This window comes from Lampetra planeri, chromosome 72 (genome assembly GCF_965212315.1).
Source record: "Lampetra planeri chromosome 72, kcLamPlan1.2.h2, whole genome shotgun sequence".
Classification (NCBI taxonomy): domain Eukaryota; kingdom Metazoa; phylum Chordata; class Hyperoartia; order Petromyzontiformes; family Petromyzontidae; genus Lampetra; species Lampetra planeri.
This window is the reverse complement of record NC_136177.1, coordinates 2377750-2396053: the sequence shown is the minus strand read 5'-3', so window position 1 is coordinate 2396053 and position 18304 is coordinate 2377750. Positions and strand designations below refer to the sequence as shown.

At 47.2% G+C, this 18304-nt stretch overlaps 1 protein-coding gene and 1 long non-coding RNA gene across 2 annotated transcripts; one reads left to right on the top strand and one right to left on the bottom strand.

Annotated features, from left to right (window-relative positions):
- Positions 1 to 5087: 5087 nt before the first annotated feature.
- LOC144737590 (uncharacterized) lies at positions 5088 to 5715 on the bottom strand. The gene is made up of 2 exons (XR_013589039.1): positions 5413 to 5715; positions 5088 to 5262 (listed from the first exon to the last, which is right to left on the bottom strand). It is a non-coding gene; the product is annotated as an uncharacterized LOC144737590 (long non-coding RNA).
- Positions 5716 to 10472: 4757 nt separating this feature from the next.
- Positions 10473 to 17821, top strand: LOC144737589 (zona pellucida sperm-binding protein 4-like). The gene is made up of 11 exons (XM_078620348.1): positions 10473 to 10581; positions 11597 to 11718; positions 13120 to 13234; positions 13841 to 13975; positions 14168 to 14346; positions 14636 to 14733; positions 15138 to 15265; positions 16195 to 16384; positions 16846 to 16981; positions 17128 to 17221; positions 17493 to 17821. The coding sequence occupies exons 3-11, from the start codon at positions 13156 to 13158 to the stop codon at positions 17750 to 17752; spliced, it is 1299 nt and encodes a 432-aa protein (XP_078476474.1). The 5' UTR covers positions 10473 to 10581; positions 11597 to 11718; positions 13120 to 13155; the 3' UTR covers positions 17753 to 17821.
- The last annotated feature ends 483 nt before the right edge of the window (positions 17822 to 18304 follow it).

Genomic DNA, 18304 nt, shown 5'->3' with positions numbered 1-18304 from the left:
ACTGACGGAAAATACCTGGCGTTGCCAGAGTAATTGCGGCTATCTTTTGTGAATGTAGAGTGTAAATTGTGATTTAAAGCTTTCACGTAGAAGGGAAAAAATAAAATAATAAAAATATAAAACAATAAAATTCTAACGCCTTTACCGAAAGAACCACACCAAGGGACGGATCAATCCGTTTCAAGGACAATGCATATATTATCATAGTGTGTTTTTGTTTGCATTTTGACTGCAAGTATTGTGGTTAATGCAGACATGAATCCTTGTAAAAAGGTTCCAGTTTTGTTGCCAGAAAAAAAGGGGAAAAACCCTATTATTATATTTTGGTACTGGCAAAGGAGGTCTAATGATGCAGTATTACTTATTTTATTTCTTATTGTATCTTTCTATCTACGTGACTTTACCAAGAGAACCAAGCAATATGAATTCTGTCAGTTAAGAAAGCTTAAGTGAAAACTTAATTACATGTCCAACCTCAGGATATCAAAATATAACTCGAGAATAAAAAGCACGGATCCCTGGATACAACAGGGAGCAAAAGTTAATAAAACCCTTGAAATACCGGAGGTAACATCTAATGGTACATTATAAATCTTGGTTAAACATAAGTCAAATAATAATCACGAGGTATTAGACCGGGGGTAACTCAAAAGAGATACAAGAAAAATAGGGCAATCACACAAGACCAGATAATATGTATTCCATGGAATACACCCACACGAGCGAGCGGCCCCACGGCTGCCCGTAGTACGGCGCCGGCTTCATGCGCCCGTCGGAGCTGAGGCGCCATGTGGGCACCCCCGTGGGCGAGCAGCCACACGCGGTGCGGAAAGTGCGGAAAGTCCTATGCAGACCGCTCGTACCTCAGGATTCACGCGATGATCCACGCGGGCAAGAGGCCGCACGCCTGCCCCATGTGCGGCCGGGGCTTCGTGCACCCAAAGTTCCTGCGCAGCCACAGGAAGAGCCACGAGGGGAAGAAGGGAGCGATGGAGGCCTCCCGAGTGTCGCACGTCTAAAGTAAATAAATGTCAATAATTTCATTTTTGTTGGTAAAATTTAAATATATTATGTTTCGTGTTGCTGGGTAAGCCACTTTGTTGAGCTATAATTTGAACGAAAACTAATAACCTTTTTTCTTATTTTCACCAGTTAAGCCCCCCCCCCCCACACCACTACATTGGCAGTGGAGACGAGTCACCTCGATGATTATTAACGTCATATTAAAGTCTTCCTCCTTACTGCCCCGGCCGTAAAACTGCCACCCTTAGTCTCATCCCTCTTGCTGGCGACCCAAAACCTTCACTCACGTCACTCCCCCTTGTATAGTCGTGCTCTGATATCACTATTCAGCAGATATAGATGCCACTGGTTCTTCATGTTCTGTAGATGTAGATGCTACTGTTTCTTCATGTTCTGCAGACGTAGATGCCACTGGTTCTTCACGTTCTGCAGATGTAGATGCCACTGATTCTTCATGTTCTGTAAATGTAGATGCCACTGATTATTCATGTTCTGCAGATGTAGATGCCACTGGTTCTTCATGTTCTGCAGATGCCATTGATTCTTCATCTTCTGTAGATGTCACTGGTTATTTAAGTTAGGCAGAGGTAGATGCCACTGGTTCTTCATGTCCTGCAGACGTAGATGCGACTGGTTCTTCATGTTCTGCAGATGTAGATGCCACCGATTCTTCATGTTCTGTAAATGTAGATGCCACTGGTTCTTCATGTTCTGCAGATGGAGATGTCACTGGTTCTTCATATTCTGCAGACGTAGATGCCACTGGTTCTTCATGTTCTGCAGACGTAGATGCCACTGGTTCTTCACGTTCTGCAGATGTAGATACCACTGGTTCTTCACGTTCTGCAGATGTAGATGCCACTGATTCTTCATGTTCTGCAGATGTAGATGTCACTGGCTCTTCATGTTCTGCAGACGTAGATGCCACTGGCTCTTCATGTTCTGCAGACGTAGATGCCACTGGTTCTTCATGTCCTGCAGATGGAGATGCCACTGGTTCTTCATGTCCTGCAGACGTAGATGCCACTGGTTCTTCACGTTCTGCAGATGTAGATGCCACTGCTTCTTCATGTTCTGTAGATGTAGATCAGAATCAGAAAGGGGTTTTATTCGCCATGAAAGTTCGCACAGACAAGGTATTTACTTTGGCCGGAAGGTGCATACATTCAACATATAGGAATCTTAAATCTTAAATAAGTGGTTTACAAGTCTAACTATACTAAAGGTACAAGTCTAACTAATATTAAGGAGCTAAACTATGTAAAAATTGAACAAAATAAAATCTAAAATATACAATAGCTATAATATACAATATAAAATTACAATAATGCAAATAGGGTAACATAATGCAAATATGGCAGGGTGTCATTGTGCAGATATTGTGTTAAAGTCAGTTTGAGCCCCTGGCCTTGTTGAAGAAGCCAGCAGCGGATGGGAAGAAACTGTTTTTGTGGCGTGAGGTTTTGGTCCTGATGGACCGCAGCTTTCTGCCGGAGGGGAGTAGCTGGAACAGAGAGTGTCCAGGGTGGGAGGAGTCGGCTTCAATCTTCCTCGCTCGCCTCAGGGTCCTCGAGGTGTACAGGTCCTCGAAGGTAGGCAGATTGCACCTTAGCAGTGCGGATGATACGCTGCAGTCTGCTCTTGTCCTTTGCAGTGGGAGCAGCGTACCAGATGGTGATGGAGGAGGGGAGGATGGACTCAATGATGGTTTTGTAGAAGTGCACCATCATTGTCTTTGGCAGGTCGAATTTCTTCAGCTGCTGTAGGAAGTACATCCTTTGTTGTGCTCTCTTTATGAGGGAGCTGATGTTCAGTTCCCACTTAAGGTCCTGGGAGAGGATAGTGCCCAGGAAGCGGAAGGACTCATCAGTGTTGACTGGGGAGTCGTACAGGGTGATGGGGGTGAGTGGGGCTGTATTCTTCCTGAAGTCCACAACCATCTCCACTGTCTTAAGAGCATTAAGCTCTAAGTTGTTCTGGCTACACCAGGTCACCAGATTGTCAGCTTCCCACCCATTGTCAGACTCATCCCCACCAGAGATGAGCCCAATGATGGTGGTGTCGTCCGCAAACTTCAAGAGTTTGACGGACGGATGACTGGAGGTGCAGCTGTTGGTGTACAGGAAGAAGAGCAGAGGGGAAAGGACGCAACCCTGAGGAGGTCCGGTGCTGATGGACCGGGAATCAGAGACTTGTGTTCCCAGCCTAACGCACTGCTTCCTGTCAGACAGGAAGTCTGTGATCCACCTGCAGGTGGAGTTGGGCACGTTCAGCTGGGAGAGCTTGTCCTGAAGCAGGGCAGGGATGATGGTGTTGAAAGCAGAGCTGATGTCCACAAACAGGATCCTGGAGTAGGTTGCTGGGGAGTCCAGGTGCGGTAGGGTGAAGTGGAGGGCCATGTTAACTGCGTCGTCCACAGACCTGTTGGCTCTGTAGGCAAACTGCAGGGGGTCCAGGAGAGGGTCTGTGATAGCTTTGAGATGTGCCAGCACCAGGCGCTCAAAAGACTTCATTACCACAGAGGTTAGGGCGACGGGTCTGTAATCATTAAATCCTGTTGGCCTTGGATTTTTGGGCACAGGGATGGAGGACTTGAGACAGGCTGGTACATGGCATGTCTCCAGTGAGGTGTTGAAGATGTTGGTGAACACTGGAGACAGCTGGTCAGTGCTTGAGGGTCGCTGGAGTGACGTAAAGGGGGTCGTCGTGGGAGTCCGGGAAAGGCGAAGGCGAGGAGTGGGACCCAGGGTAGGGGAATCTAACACGGGACTAAGAGTGGCGCTGTTCCCGACTGACCAGAGTTGGATCATCCCTCAGCCAGTCAGGGAGAAGAGTCCGGATAGTTAAGGGAGTGTTAGAGATTCCCAGTATCCTTTCCTGTGGGGGGTGGCGGGGAGAATAGTCAGGAGTGTAGGTGGGAGCAATAAGTTAGGCGTAAGCCTCAAAATAAACCTTGGAGTCAGCCCCTCCGAAGATCTGTCTCCGCGTCATACTTTGCACCACAACACTTGTAAGGGCCAGGACTGTGGGCCAGTGGTTGAGACCCTGGGAACCCCCGGCCCAACGTCCTTGTAAGGGCCGGGTCCAAGTGGGCCAGTGGTCGGGACCCGGACCTTGGCTGGGTCTAGTCAGAATAGCCTCCCATAGGACAGCACATTCGTGCAATCAGTGTCATGCGGCGCAAGCTGCGTGGGGCGGTGCGTCACGTGGTGCCGAGCCCACCCGACGCGCTCCGTGAAATAAAAATCGAGGGCGTGGCTATGCACGGCAGACAGACAAATAATCCCTGGTGGGCAGTGTGGAACGGTTGTTCCTACCCATATTAAAAAACAACCTAAATCAGTGCTAGATCCACTACCAACAATGGGATTTGTAACTTAACCTTACCCGTGTAAGGAGGTAAATTTCAGCAAGGGACTTCCATTGGTCTGGGACCAACTTGCCCAAGCATGGGGTGTATTTATGCCATTTGAAAGTCTACACTTTGATTAATGTAATTTAAGTACCTTAAAGATACTATGCACTCCCATAGCTAGTATTGTTGGTTGTTGCAACTTTGACATGCATCCAATGTGCAGAGTGCTTCAGAGCTCACATGTCCCAAGGATGAATACATTTTGATTTAAGGCTACGAGCACTGGAAACAAATTTCCACATTTAAAACTCCAACCGTCAGCTTCAGTACAATATTAAATGCGACTTTTTGCACGGTTGTTGTACCTTACACATTTGCCAGTCTTTGTAATGTCCCAACAATGCCCAATTACTGCCACGGTTGTAAACCGAGGCCATTTTTATAGCAGATTAAAGTGGCATAGGAATGCATTTCTCACATGAAATTGTTCAACTGCTCCATTGTACATGGCAAAGAATGACTGCCAGCAAGAACAACTGGGTAGGTAAAAAAAAAACGAACATTTGCCAATATTAGGTACATCCCACTCGTCCTGGCACACGAATTAGAGACCACCTAATCGTTTCCATACTCACCCTCATGAACTGTGCTATGGTGTAGTTGCACAAAGTGCTCGAAACGCCAAGCAAGACCCCACAAGACCAGAAAGTAATGCACCAGAGTTTTATTATCATGGGTTAAGCAAAGCAACTGAAGATCAGAAGCTCGTTTCCAATCCCTTTGAAGGAGTCGTGTGACGCCTCTTCGAAACAAAGCCACCGTGGCGCTTGCTGCGACAGCCATCACCAGCGCAGCCACTCCCAGACCAAGGACGGGAGCAGCACCTGTAAAACAATTGAGAGAAAGGGCTGGTGGTTAACTGCGGTGCTGTAAAGCTAGGGTTTTTTCCACATGCTGGAGGTTGTGGGGGCATTTGACCTATCCAAGTATTTGGTCAAGGTGTGAAAGGCGTACTGTTCAAATTTGTCACTCACCAAGGTTTGCCATTTCACACTGGTGGATGGCTTTAGTTCAGCACGTCACATGTTATGTTATTAAAAAAGCAATCACAAATATCATGTTAGGTATGTTAAACATATTTACATCTGACGACCAAAGCACATTTAAGGAGGATCATGGCAATATTTGTTGGTCATACCTTTTAGGGCACTGCTGTAATATCAATGTTTTGTACCTTTTCAACTTGTTATTGGGGAAGGGGGTTGTAGTTGGATGTCATAGGCCCTTTCAAAGGAGTAAGAAAGCAGACTTCGAAAAACAAATTGCTTCCTCTGTTGTATGTGTCGGGTTATGAAATTTTGATGAAAATAATAAAAATTAATAATTTTCCGAAAAATGCGCAAATCGCATTAATTATGTTAATGTGTGTATTAATATGCATAAAATATGATAATCGCGGAGATAATCGTAGTAATTTATGCGGATGCTTGCGATTATGTTACTGTGAGCAGTTATGATAATTAGGCTTAGCTTCGTTTATCCATTGTTATATCAATCAGGATAATACGATTATCATCGATTAAACGTTTACCGATTATCTTAATGTGTGTTATGATATTTTAGGTCTCCATTTTCATATCTCATCGCAGGATACAGTTATCAAGAATAAGATAGTTTTGCATGGACTTGGAAAGAAGCACTCGAACAGTTGGTGTTAAGCAATTTTAATTCTAAACAAGCACATGACACTCTTATGCGAAAGCAGGTATACGTTAATAAATTCATGGGCAATATTATGCAATTAACGAAAATGAATGACTAAAAATACTTCATTGGCGAAATTATGCAGTTAACGAAAATGAATGACTAAAACATTTCTTATTCATGTAACTCGACGGCCGCAACTGCTTTGCACGATCAGTTGATATTGAACGCACCACCTCGAAATGGCAACCCTTTCTGAAACGCAATGACAATTTTTCTTATTCGTGTGCGTGCTGTGTGTGCGTTGTCCCCTCGTAATATTAATTGTGTCGTTAGCTTGTGTGGTGTAGGAGGATACAAACAGTGGCCAGAAGTTTTCTCTGGCTTGGGCGTGGCCGCCGCGAGCGCCTGCTGCTCCCTCGCTCAGCGTGTCGCTCGGCTTGTGCGCTCTCTCTCTCTCTACCGCTGGATGACGAGTTGGCACGATGCTGTCCTTGAAGATGCTCGGTCGCTCGGTGGCGCTGGGTGTCGCTCGTTGGCGCACGGTGGCGCACGGTGGCGCAGCTCTGCTGGCGCTGGGTGGCGCGCGGTGGCGCGCGGTGGCGCGCGTTCAGCGATCTCTGCCTTTCCTGCGGGTTGTTTGCTGGTCGTCACTCTGACGAGGAGCGATGCTTCGTTCGTGGCAGGGTGGACGTTGGCGTCTTTGTTGGCTTCACTCGCAGCTCTGCGACTCAGGGTAGCGATTCTTCTCAGTTGGTGCAGACCTCGGCTTGTAGCGGCACGTCGCTAACCCGCGAACCTCGTCATTCTGGATGACGAAAACTTCTTGACGATCTGTGGTGGAGTCGAAGCCCTGGCGACGAGATGGGGCTCAGAGCCCTGGCGATCTGTGGTGGGGCCCGTGGCCCGGATGATCTGAGTTGAATGGATTTTTTTCCGGCTTATATTGAGAAAATCCACTCAGTTTCCCGAGTTGTTCAAAGTCTGTCATAAAACCTTCCTGTGGGTGGGACCATCTGCATCCGTGTGTGTGTGTGTCGTGTCCGTCCGTGTGTTTCGCGTGCGTGTTTGTCCGTGTGTTTATTAGCTTTGAAGACACAGCTGTGTGTCGTTCTGGAAGGGGGGGGTGGGGGCCTCGTGACGGCGCCACCGAAGTTATCCATTAGCCAGACCGATGATTCGCGTCGAGTTATATATATATATATATAAATAAATATTCGAATCCATGTTTTTGTTACTGAATAATATTTGTCGCGAAAACCTACGCGTTAAGCGAGCTTAATTATTCCCTCCCTTGCTCGGGATCATATCTTTTGTCTCACACAGCTTAAGTTGTTTTGGTTTGGAAGTTGAAATGCGACTTATTTCCATTATGCCCCAGTTATGCCGAAACCGTGTTCCCGATGTTTCATCGTGACCCGATCTCTCATGGAAATGTTATTTCCTCGCGTGTGCAATTTTTGCTGTCCGTGTTGTGGGGAGACAAAGACGGTTGTTTCCACGGTGGAAGCACCCGGCGCATGCGCTTATTTATTTATTTCTGAGAGCGTGTTAATTTCCTTTGAGCCATTGCCCCCTTTATGGGTGTCATTTCCTCGCTTTTGTGCCTGCGTGTGGAGGTCCTCTCGGAAAGACAAAGACGGTCGTGTTGCTCGCTTCCCATGGGTGTTGTGTTTGGTTAATTTTGAGAGCCTTATCCGCCCTTGATTCCTCTTCTTCTTTAATTCCGTACTTATTATTTGACTTCGTGATTATTTAATTTGGTATCCCGTCTAGGAATTTTGTTTTGGGGTGACTCAAGTCATAATTATTCTTTGGTGCTTCGGCCCGGCCGCGTAGAAATTATTTAAGGTAAGTAATGTCCGTATTTAATTAACAATTGATGAATCGCGACTGGTGTAGACTGTAGTCTGTTTTCCAATTGGAGTAAGGATGGCTACTGTTTGCTTACTCTTCATGGCTAAGTTGGTAATTGTTTATCTAACATGGTTCAAAACCCGTCTGTGGTTTTTTTTATCGTCAATGTTGTTTCCTTTGTTAAGAATATAATTATATATTCCTCCGTGGTGCCCGGCCCTGCAAGGCTTTTTTTCAAGAGGGTGTCATTCCAATCCCCCGCCTGCCATTCCCCCCTCCCTTGTTCCTCCTGTGTGAAATTCGGGGAGTTTTATGACCTTGATTGCCCCCTTTAGTCTTTTTGAAAGGCGAGGAATGTGCATCTGTGGAGGTGTGGGGGCGTGTTCGTTCCACGTTGCCCCGTGTCTATTAAAAACTATATTATATCTGTTGGCAGAATAATTCATAAAAATAATAATATTAAAAAAAAAAGTAAAAAGGGGGTACATACACAACACCTCCCCAAATTGCAAAAAGTTCCGTATCGAGATTAAGTATTACAGACTGCCAATCCAGGAGAGCTCAACCTTAAAGCGTCATTGCCTCATGGATGTCCTGGTTTTAAATGAAGTTTGCATTAACCGCACGTACTTTTGGTGAACATGCTCCTTTTATATAGGTATCATCTTTGAAACGGATTGGTCTACACCAGACCACCTTCTTTAATGGCCTAGTCCGAGTCAAACCAGAAAACGCCAAAAGGGAAACAGCACAAAGACAATCCATGCATCAGAGCATTTATATCCCTGGGCGAGCAGATACATCATGGTACCTTTTTGCCAGTATCAAAGTATGAGAAATAGCTTTTAACCAAGACTGGAAAAAATGTGCCATGAAAGAATCTGGTAGTTTTACCTTTGGATGCAGATGTAGAAACCCGTGGCTGCTGCCGTTTTGCAGGGCTGCTTGGCTCAGCACCATCTGAGAAGGGCTTGGCAATCACGATGGGGCCCAGCATCACATCTTCCACCGCATACGACGGTCCTGAGTGAGAGGACCACATTTGTAATGTGGCGAAGGCCCAGGCTTAAGCCCATACACACCTGATGATGATTGTGTTGCAATCCAAACGTCATGAGAATTTTAATGTTTATTTTTTATTATTTCCCTTCTACGTGACTTTACCAAAAGAACTAAGAATGAATCCCTGCAGTCACAAAAGCTTTAAATCGAAATTATTTATATTTAGTTTACTTGGCACATTACAGTACTTATTTCAATCGTGATGCCTCCCACTTTTGATTGCCACCTAACACCATTATTTAGGAAAGGCTTACATAGCGAATGTTGCAGTTTGGCTTTTCTGACACTTTCCAAGAACTTCACTCGCTTGATAGTCAAGGGTCTCTTGTATAAGACTAAATGTCCGATTACGACGGATGTACTCACCAGTCACTGCTGCCACATCCCTGCGCCTTCTTCCACTGGGGCACGTGGACTCGCAGCAGCTGCACACCGAGTCCGAGCCATCAGCAGAGACCCACCTGTATTGCACACAAACGTCGTCTGTAGTTACACAGGCAATGTTCACGCGTATCCCATCACATTTGAGGAAAGTGACGATTGAGTACCCGTGTAGGGCAAGCAACGTACAGCGATGTACCATTTGGCCAGCACCACGGTCGACCAGACCGATGGCGACAATACCTCACTCGATGGGAGCAGTGGCCAGGAATACAACTCTGGGCGTAGTTTTGTTTAACTGTATGATGGCACCCGACGCTGGGGGAGCCAAGTGGTAGGGGGCGCTGCTGCCGCCACAAAACCACATCGCGCATTCGCTCAATACCACCTCGTGTGTACAGACACCGCCGTGCGCAAGACTAGAAGGGCGGCGTCTCTCGGTGAACTGGAAAACCGTTGCCGGCGAAATGAGTTGCCCACAAGAGCGCTGCCTGGACGAGGTGGGGGTGCCTGTATTGTGCGCTGCAGCAGTCACGTGACGCGACGTGATCGCTGCTGGGTACGGGGCCGGCATGGGGATAATTAATAATCCTCCATGGAAAAGGGGGCGTTCAGGGAGGGACATTAACTCCCTTGCACGTTTCTTTTTACAATAATAACCCTTTCGAAAAATACGGCTCTTGAAACTACTTAAAATAGTGAGTTGTACAACTTGGACAGCACACGACTATACGTAACACTCACGTGGCAAAATCATCATGACCTTGTTCCTTTCCATTGTAGTAACAACGAACTGTACACTCGCGTTGATAATTTGCATTTATCAGCCTCTACCTTGGCAACTTTCCACTACAATTTCAAGAGTCTACTGCAGGGGTCTACAACCAAAATATCAAGAGCCATGTTTCAACCTGTGGCTTCGAAGCTGCAGGTTGACGATCCCTGGTATGAGGTTCATACTGGCGAGTCGTGCACGTGCAGACTTGTGTGCACAGAAAAGGTAAGGGACTGATGTGCGCCCACCCAGCAACCGGCACGGGCTGTGGTTTTAATTGCTCCCTAAGGTGTAGTTGATGTTGACGTCTCAACTTCTGAACTGCCTCCCCCAGGTCTACTGAAGCAATGCCTGTCCTCCACTCTGGGTTTCTCTGTGGGATGGCGCAGCTCCTCTGACAGTGATTACCGTGTCTTTGTACGGAGTGAGTCCACCAGCTTTCACTTCAATCGTGATGCCATAATTAATCATCTTGATCCATTGCATTTTTGAATATATCAAGCTTCTCAAGGATCCTAGCAACTTGATTCAGGGCTGAGATTCTCTGGCCACTTGTTTTGGTCCCAACTGCTTCGTTTTCGATGCGTTCTGACCTCTGCAGTTTTTCCTATTCGGTGTCGCTTTTTAGGTTTTTTTGGTTCACTCTCCATTGTGAAATGTAATTATTATGAACGATGGAAAATTTAAGAATCTTTGGTTCAAAGCATGATATTGTATTGGGTTCATTTCAACTAGTCTAATACAGCAGACGACAATAATCAACCCTTATTTTTCCATAGGATAAATGCGTGTGTTTTTGACAATTCGTTTTTTACCCTTTTATCTGGCAACAAAACTGACACTTTTTTTTACAAGGAGTCATGTTTGCATTGACCACTAAACCTGCAGTCGGAATGCAAACAAAAACATAACTCTGATAATGTATGCACTGTCCTTGAAATTGATTGGTCCACACCCGAGACGGCTTTCCTTAGAGCCAATTATCATATTTTGCTACTGGCAAACAAGGTTCCAATGGTACATGTGTTTACTAAACAGTTGAATACCTTATCAATGCCTACGCAATAGGCTCTTCCTTTCATTGGAACATTTCATGCAACGTGGTACCTTCTGTTATAAACTGAACCTGGTGACTCCTGTCAGACTCTGGTTCTCTACTTGCATCGTCTGCATTTCCCACCGGAAGTCCTCCGTTGTCGACTTGGGCGCTCTTGTCGCTAAATCTGACATGCAGGTCGTTGTGCATGTTTGGGAGTACCGTAACTCCAGCGTATCGAGTATCCTGTGTCCTGGAGACGTTCCTGGTACTGTGGAGACTTCCTATTCGCGTTGACGCTGACACCATACTTTGTTGTTCTCTTGCAGTCACGCTACCCACATGAACTTGTGGTGCGCAATCCAGATGCATGTTTTTATGACTTTGTGCTTGATGTCTCCAGCGGTGCGGAATGAGGCCGTAGATGTGGAGTCTGTGCAGGGGGCGTGCGGCTTCTCCATCGCGAGGGACGGTGCTGCGCTCCACTTCACCGCTGCTGGTGATGCCTGCCACGTGCGCGTGGAGGTGAAAACGAGGAGACCGTTGACTTGCGTCGATCCTAGTACCCGCTGGGACTGCTGTGGCAGTAGCGAAATTGTTTCGCAATCCATAACCGATCGACCATCACGTGCCACCGATGTTGTCTGGCCAGACTCGAATTGAATTTTGTCTACTCTGGTGTTTTCCCCTCCACGTTTGCTTGGCTCGTAAATTTATTTTTTAAAGTCTCTTCCAATATATATATATATTTTTTTAGCTCATGCCGTCCAATCTGGAATTTGTTTTTATTGCTTTTTCTGTTTATTCCTACAAAATGTAATTATTTGGATCATCCCTCGGTGGTATCGACTTTGTTTCTAGTTTATACAGCAGCTCTCGACTGCTATCCCTGTACAATCGATGCAGTGCTCATTCCATCTGTCTTGTTATCAAGATCTTACCATCCTTGTTTTTTTATCAGTTTACCTTTGTTTGTGCTCTTGTTCACTCTATGCCATGTTGCTACATTACTCTTCCATCCATTCCTAAGTATCCTTTCTTGCCCATGTCCTTGCCTCGCCTTGCATTGCTTGTTTCTTTATTCTCAGTCTCCTCAGTCTTATCTCTAGCATAATCGTTCTTCCTGTGCTTAACGGTAAAGGATTTGCCATCTAGACGTGCATGTCACCAAAGTGGTCACCTTAATAGAGGCAATGTGTGAACGGTTAACTGTTTCCATCACACAAAAAAACACTGCAAAACAAGCTTTCTGTTGTATTTCACGCCTGCCAATGGATGCAGCTTTCGCAGTACTATTCAATGCAAAGATGGGAATCGGAGCAGTTTGCTTGGTGTAGAATAAGCAGCACTATGTATTGCTACAGAAAGTCTCTATTCAAGCTGGCTTGTAAAGCACCAACGTAGATGTAAGAAAAATATTGCACATGCATTATCTACAACAAGAAAATTTAACTTTTGGCAGACCTAACCAACATACGAGCTTTGTGCCAGAAAGATGTGCACTACTTGAGGTTACTTGCACAAGACATGAAAGTGGAAACTAATAATAAATGTGTAGTTGACACAATAGGCTATCTGCCCAGGGATCATGATGCCCGTGTAAAGGGTAAGAATTTGTGAGTACGGTTGTTTTGTGGGAAGTGTTGTGGCAAGGTCAATATGGAAAATGTATTACACGTAGAACGCAGCATCCATTTGTACAATAACAAGGGTTAACCTGGGAAAGTGATTTCGGACCCAGGAATGCAACCCCCACGTGTGGGATCTGCCTGTCATCATTGTGGTGGCGTGTTTCCTATTGACAGTTTTACTTATCATTAACCTGACCTCACCCAAGCCTTTAGAATGCACGAAATCTGATTGTATTTGAGCCTTCCTGGAGCACTGGCCCCCGAATCCGATTTTGAGGGCTGCTGATTTCACCAGGACGGCAGGAGGAAGATCCAGGTGGAGCTGCAGGAGATGCGGCAGGGGCTGAATGGGCTCGTCTGGGCTTTCACCATCGACTGCCCTGAGAACCTTAGATCTGCGAGGGCTGGAGGTTAGTGCCATTGACTTGACTGCTAATCAGACCCACAGACTGCACTACCTCTGACTTGGTGCTCTAGAATGGGTCTGCTGGGTCAACGGCTGCCTTTTTGTATCGACCCAGATCTTCTCTCCTGGTGCTTTTGCATTTCATGCAAATGCGTTTCATGCCCTTGGCTTTTACTGGACAAACTTGCAGCTGGACTCCTTTTCCGATGCACTCCCCCCCCCCCCGCCCCCCAATGGCTGATTGCAATAATTGCACCATTTTAAACGCGTTTTCCTAATGCACTGCTGGTTGGTGCGGCCCTGGGTCTTGAGGGTTAATTTGACCATGCTTCACCACGCTGCTCCTTGTTGACAAAGGTTGAGTAGCACTGACCTGCAATACAACACTGTGCTGCACTACCATAGCCTTTTACAGCCAGTGAGCACTGTTTGCCCATCTTTGCTTGTACACTCAACCCTGCTCCGCTTCTGAGATTGGGTGTATTGCCCGGGTGATTTTGTCATGTGCCAAGCAACATTCATTCACATACTTGACACGTGGCTCAAACGATGACTTGTATTTAAGTACGTGTCGTTTTGTACGATGACCTGTTGTGCTCCTGTTTTTTAGAGATCGCCACGTGCTCTGGTCAGAGCAGGAACTTCCCATGCAACTCTGTGCAGAGTGTCCCGAGCGCGGACGTCTGTGCACAGGGTGGCTGCTGCTTCGACCCCACTCAACGCCGCTGCTTCTACAGTGAAGCTGGTACGTAGCTGACTCAAAACAGAGATTCCATAATTTACTACCTAAACTAGGCTCTTACTGCGAGGTTCAATGTTGGCACAGTAGTATCCTGCTGTGCTGGTTCTCTGAACTTGTTGCATCACCACGGGCTACATGGGGCATCTTTCGTGATTCACCGAACTCTCCATTACCCTCCCACCATGCTCCACCCAGTGTGCACCACAGATGGGCGCTTTGTGGTGCCTGTGTCTCGGAACCTAACGTCTCCACCGCTGGACCTGAGCACCGTGCATCTGACTGGCAGTAGCAGTGCGCAGTGCAGCCCCGTGCTGGTGTCTGCAGACCTTGCAGTCTTTGACATACCCATGGCAGCGTGTGGTGCCACTGTACAGGTAATGGGCTCCTGGACTCTGCTTTGCCCTGCCCCCATCCTGATGGTTGCTGTTTGGCCTTGTTGAAGTGCTGCATCGGACCCTTCACGATGTACAACTACCTGAGTACAATCATGCACGAGTTGATAAAGAACAGCGTGGTCACTGATTGCGTGTCAAAGCAGAATTTAGGAGGATCCTAATATATAATTTTGAGCAATTTGGACTCTTTGACAGTACCAGTTATTAGTCTTCTGCTTGATCACGCAATGGAAGTATCGTTGTGTAAACTACTTTTTGTTGTGACCAGTGGAGTGGACAGGAGCTCGTGTACGAGTTAATGTTGGTCTCCGAGCGGGAGCTCTGCGTCGATGGAAACGTCGCCATCACCAAGTCGTCCACGTACAAGTAAGCACTGCCACCACCCCTCTGCACGTGCTGTGCTCATGAGGGTCAAGCACGAGATTGCAGAGGAGACCCACCCCAATCGATGGCCACTGTCACTGAAACATGAACTATTTGCAGCATTTCCCTGCAGAACCATGACCAATCTGCTTCCATATTCAACGATTTAATTTTCAAATTGGGACATTCAACGCACAAGGGCAACTTCTTCGTCACAGGATCTTTTTAACATCGCCTGAAGTAGGAGGAATATGGTTTATGGCTAATGTAAACACGGTATTAACCAAAGTTGTCCCTTGACTGGTACGACTGCAAAGCACCGTGTCTGCTGTGTGTGGCTCCTGCAATCTCTTGCTGCCGTGAGGGCGTTGTGCATGACCTTTTGATGAGTGGTGTTTGTTTACCAGGATGGTTCTTCAATGCCGCTTCCTTGGAAGTGGAGACCTGCAGCTTGGAGTGCAGGTGAGCACTCTCCCACCGCCACCTCCAGCCACAGCCACTGGGCCCCTCTCCCTGCTGCTCCAGGTCTTCACTGGTGAGGACTGCCCTCCCACACCCTGTGCAGCTGAGCGGACAAATGGCACTTCAGGGGAACACGGGTTGTGATGTTGCTCTGCCCAGGGAAGGCTTGAGTCGGTATTCTCCGTATTAGCTCTGCCTCGAAGCGAGCTGTAAGTCGTGCTTATTTTATCCTTTGCGGAGCTAGCAGCTCACCCTGGTTCTATTTCCCCTGATGCAGGCTGCATGCGCTTTTTGAATGCATCTGCAACATTAATCGGCATGGCTGCTGGACTTGAACTGCAAACGGATGACGTGCTAGGCTGTGCTGCCAGTATTGTAAACCTGCCAACAGTTCATAATTAGCCATAAGGGAACTAGAACGACTTGCACATTCTCCATAGTACGACGTGTAACTTCAAATGCTAATTTCTGCTGAGGTTATGATCTAGCAGCTATTAGCTTAAAACCATGTTGGTGTGGGCCGACATTGAACGGGATGACTGGCCCCTATCAATCAAAACGGTATCCTTGAGGGCATTGTTTACAGGGCAATTGGACTGGCTTTCTTAGCCTCATTTGTCAGGTAATAATTGCTTGAACGAATTGTTATCAATAGCTTCATTGGTTACCAATTGGCTAAATAGGACTAGAACTTGGCCAACTGTTAGCACCCGATTCCCATCCCTCCGTGTGAAAACGTGCCCCTTACAACATCTACAGACAATTAGAGATGCCGTTGTATAACACCGTATGTAGGTTAGGGTCACAGCCATTTCATTCTGAAAATGCAAATGAAATATAAACCACGGTTTATGCCAGGAACATGTTGAGATGTGCACTAGTTAAATTCAAAAGTAATGCGCACGTTTTGGGATTTGTGCTTTGCCTTATCCAATGTGCTCTAAACATGTCCTTTACACCACTAATCCACATTCCTTGTGAACCATGTCTGCACACTGCCAGACAACTCCTACACCACGCCGTACCAGCCCTGGCAGTACCCGCTGGTGACGCTTCTGGGAACGCCGCTCTACGTGCAGGCGTCACTGCTGCACCGCTCTGACCCCACGCTGGTGCTCTTCCTGAAGGACTGCTGGGCCACGCCCACGGCAGATGCCACCGACCCCACGCAGTGGAAGCTTGTGGTGGATGGGTGAGGCTGGGTGGGGTAGTGCTCTCTCACTGCCACAGCAGGGCCTGCAGAGGCAACCTGGTTTGAGGCATTGGTTGTCTCTTTTTCTTCTCCTACGTAAGCAGAGTTGTGCTAATTACGTCCCCATGCAATGACAACGATTTGTGGAATATCAAGTACTGGCATCTAAGCAAGATTGCAGTGCCATCCCCAAATGTCGATAGCCACCGCTCCTTGGGTTGTTCTGGATGTTAACACAGCCACCCTCTGCCTCCCAGAGCTGGTGGTTTGTACAAGGCCCGACTACATGCAATGATGGTTGCATTGCACGGATGCACTGCATATTGGCATTTGGGCTGCCTTGCTAGTCGTGAGCATGTCTTGACTAAAGCTGACCTTCATCCTTGCGTGCAGATTTAAATAAAGATGCGTGCATTGAATCTGCTTTGAATTGAGGGTAAACGGCACTTTTTCCTGTGCAGCTGCCCCGTGCAGTCTCCTTGTTGCAGTGTGTTCTTCCCTGGTGTTGCTGACCTGCCACTGCCTTCTCACTACAAGCGTCTGGCACTCCAGGCCTTCGCCTTCATGAACTCTGACCGCAGCACCAACCGTGACCTCGTGAGTGCCCGATTCTTTCCATCCATTTAAAACCAGGTCACCATGGAGGGATGACGTTTACGGTGTACAACTGGGGAGGGCAAAAGGACTACCTAAAAACATGGGGCAACTTTACTTACCGGAGCGATGCATTCTGTCTGCCACAGGTTTACCTGCACTGCTCTATCGTGGTGTGCGACAGCTCCAGCCCCAACTTCCTCACCGAGTGCAATCGGCATTGTGGACAGACCAGGCGCTACCGTGAGCACCACCGCGACCTATTGAATATCTTGTGCTTGTTTACCCAGAAAAGCCTCGCAGAGTAACGATTTGTCAGAGGACGAAGGGGCTTTAATGTTGCTATGTTATCGTTTATATTTAGAGTGCATTTGCTGTGACCTTTGCAGACTGGTTTGACAACCCGTGGCATGCCATAATTACCTACTCGTTTGATTTTCTGGGGAACTTGACCTGCAGCATATGATGTCCTTTCGTATGGGCAGTGGTCATCGACCGATTTCTGTTGTTCCAGAGCGCAACGCCATCTCTGACGCTTCCAGCGTGGTAGAAAAGCACGTGGTGTCGCTGCAGGGCCCCGTGCTCTTTGAAGAAGCACCTGTTAACGACGCTGCTCTGCTGTTGCTGGAGACTCCCTCCTCATCGTGGGCCTCGGCTGGGACTCTGTCCTTTCTCCTCGTCATTGCCACAGCCGTCATTGCTCTCCTGTCTGCAGCCATTGCCGTCAGGAGGCGCAGGAGCCGGGCTGTGGCGCTTGACGGGAGTGGCTATTGATGACTACTTGTGATTGCTGGCACTTGCATGTCTTGCTGACCATTGTCAAAAATAAAATTCTGAAATCCGCTACTGCTGTTTTGACCTTTTTACGAGGATTGTGTGCACTATGTAGGAAGTATTAGTGCTGCATTTTTCCATCACACTAACAAACTATTTCAAAGGAACATCAAGAATGCGTGGGGCAAGGGGGGAGAAACGGAATGCTGCCAACTTTAACTAGCTTTAAGTAAAGGTTGGGTTGGCCTTGGTTGTAGCATTACAAAGCGTCTGTCTACATTGCCAAAAGTGCTCTTCCCCTGGAAAAGACAACCACAATACGAATGGAGGCTTGACTAGACATTCTTTGTGGTCTTCAGATCCCTGGGGTTTGAAGCAGTGACGCATCCGTCTATCTGCATTGGGGTGAATGCTGGATAAACTCTGCCTCCACTCGGTTCCTCAACATTTAATTTCTTGGGTATGACCACCACACATGCTGATAGCCCCGGAGTCTCCTGTCTACAACTACCTGAACTCTGGGACCTGTGTTAAACCATCTGCCTGGAAAAC

Coding starts and splice junctions, on each gene's coding strand:
- LOC144737589 (XM_078620348.1), top strand. CDS start 13,156: ATGCGGCAGGGGCTGAATGGGCTCGTCTGGGCTTTCACCATCGACTGC. Junction 13,976..14,167: donor CTGCTTCTACAGTGAAGCTG/GTACGTAGCTGA, acceptor TGCTCCACCCAG/TGTGCACCACAGATGGGCGC. Junction 15,266..16,194: donor GCTGCTCCAGGTCTTCACTG/GTGAGGACTGCC, acceptor GCACACTGCCAG/ACAACTCCTACACCACGCCG.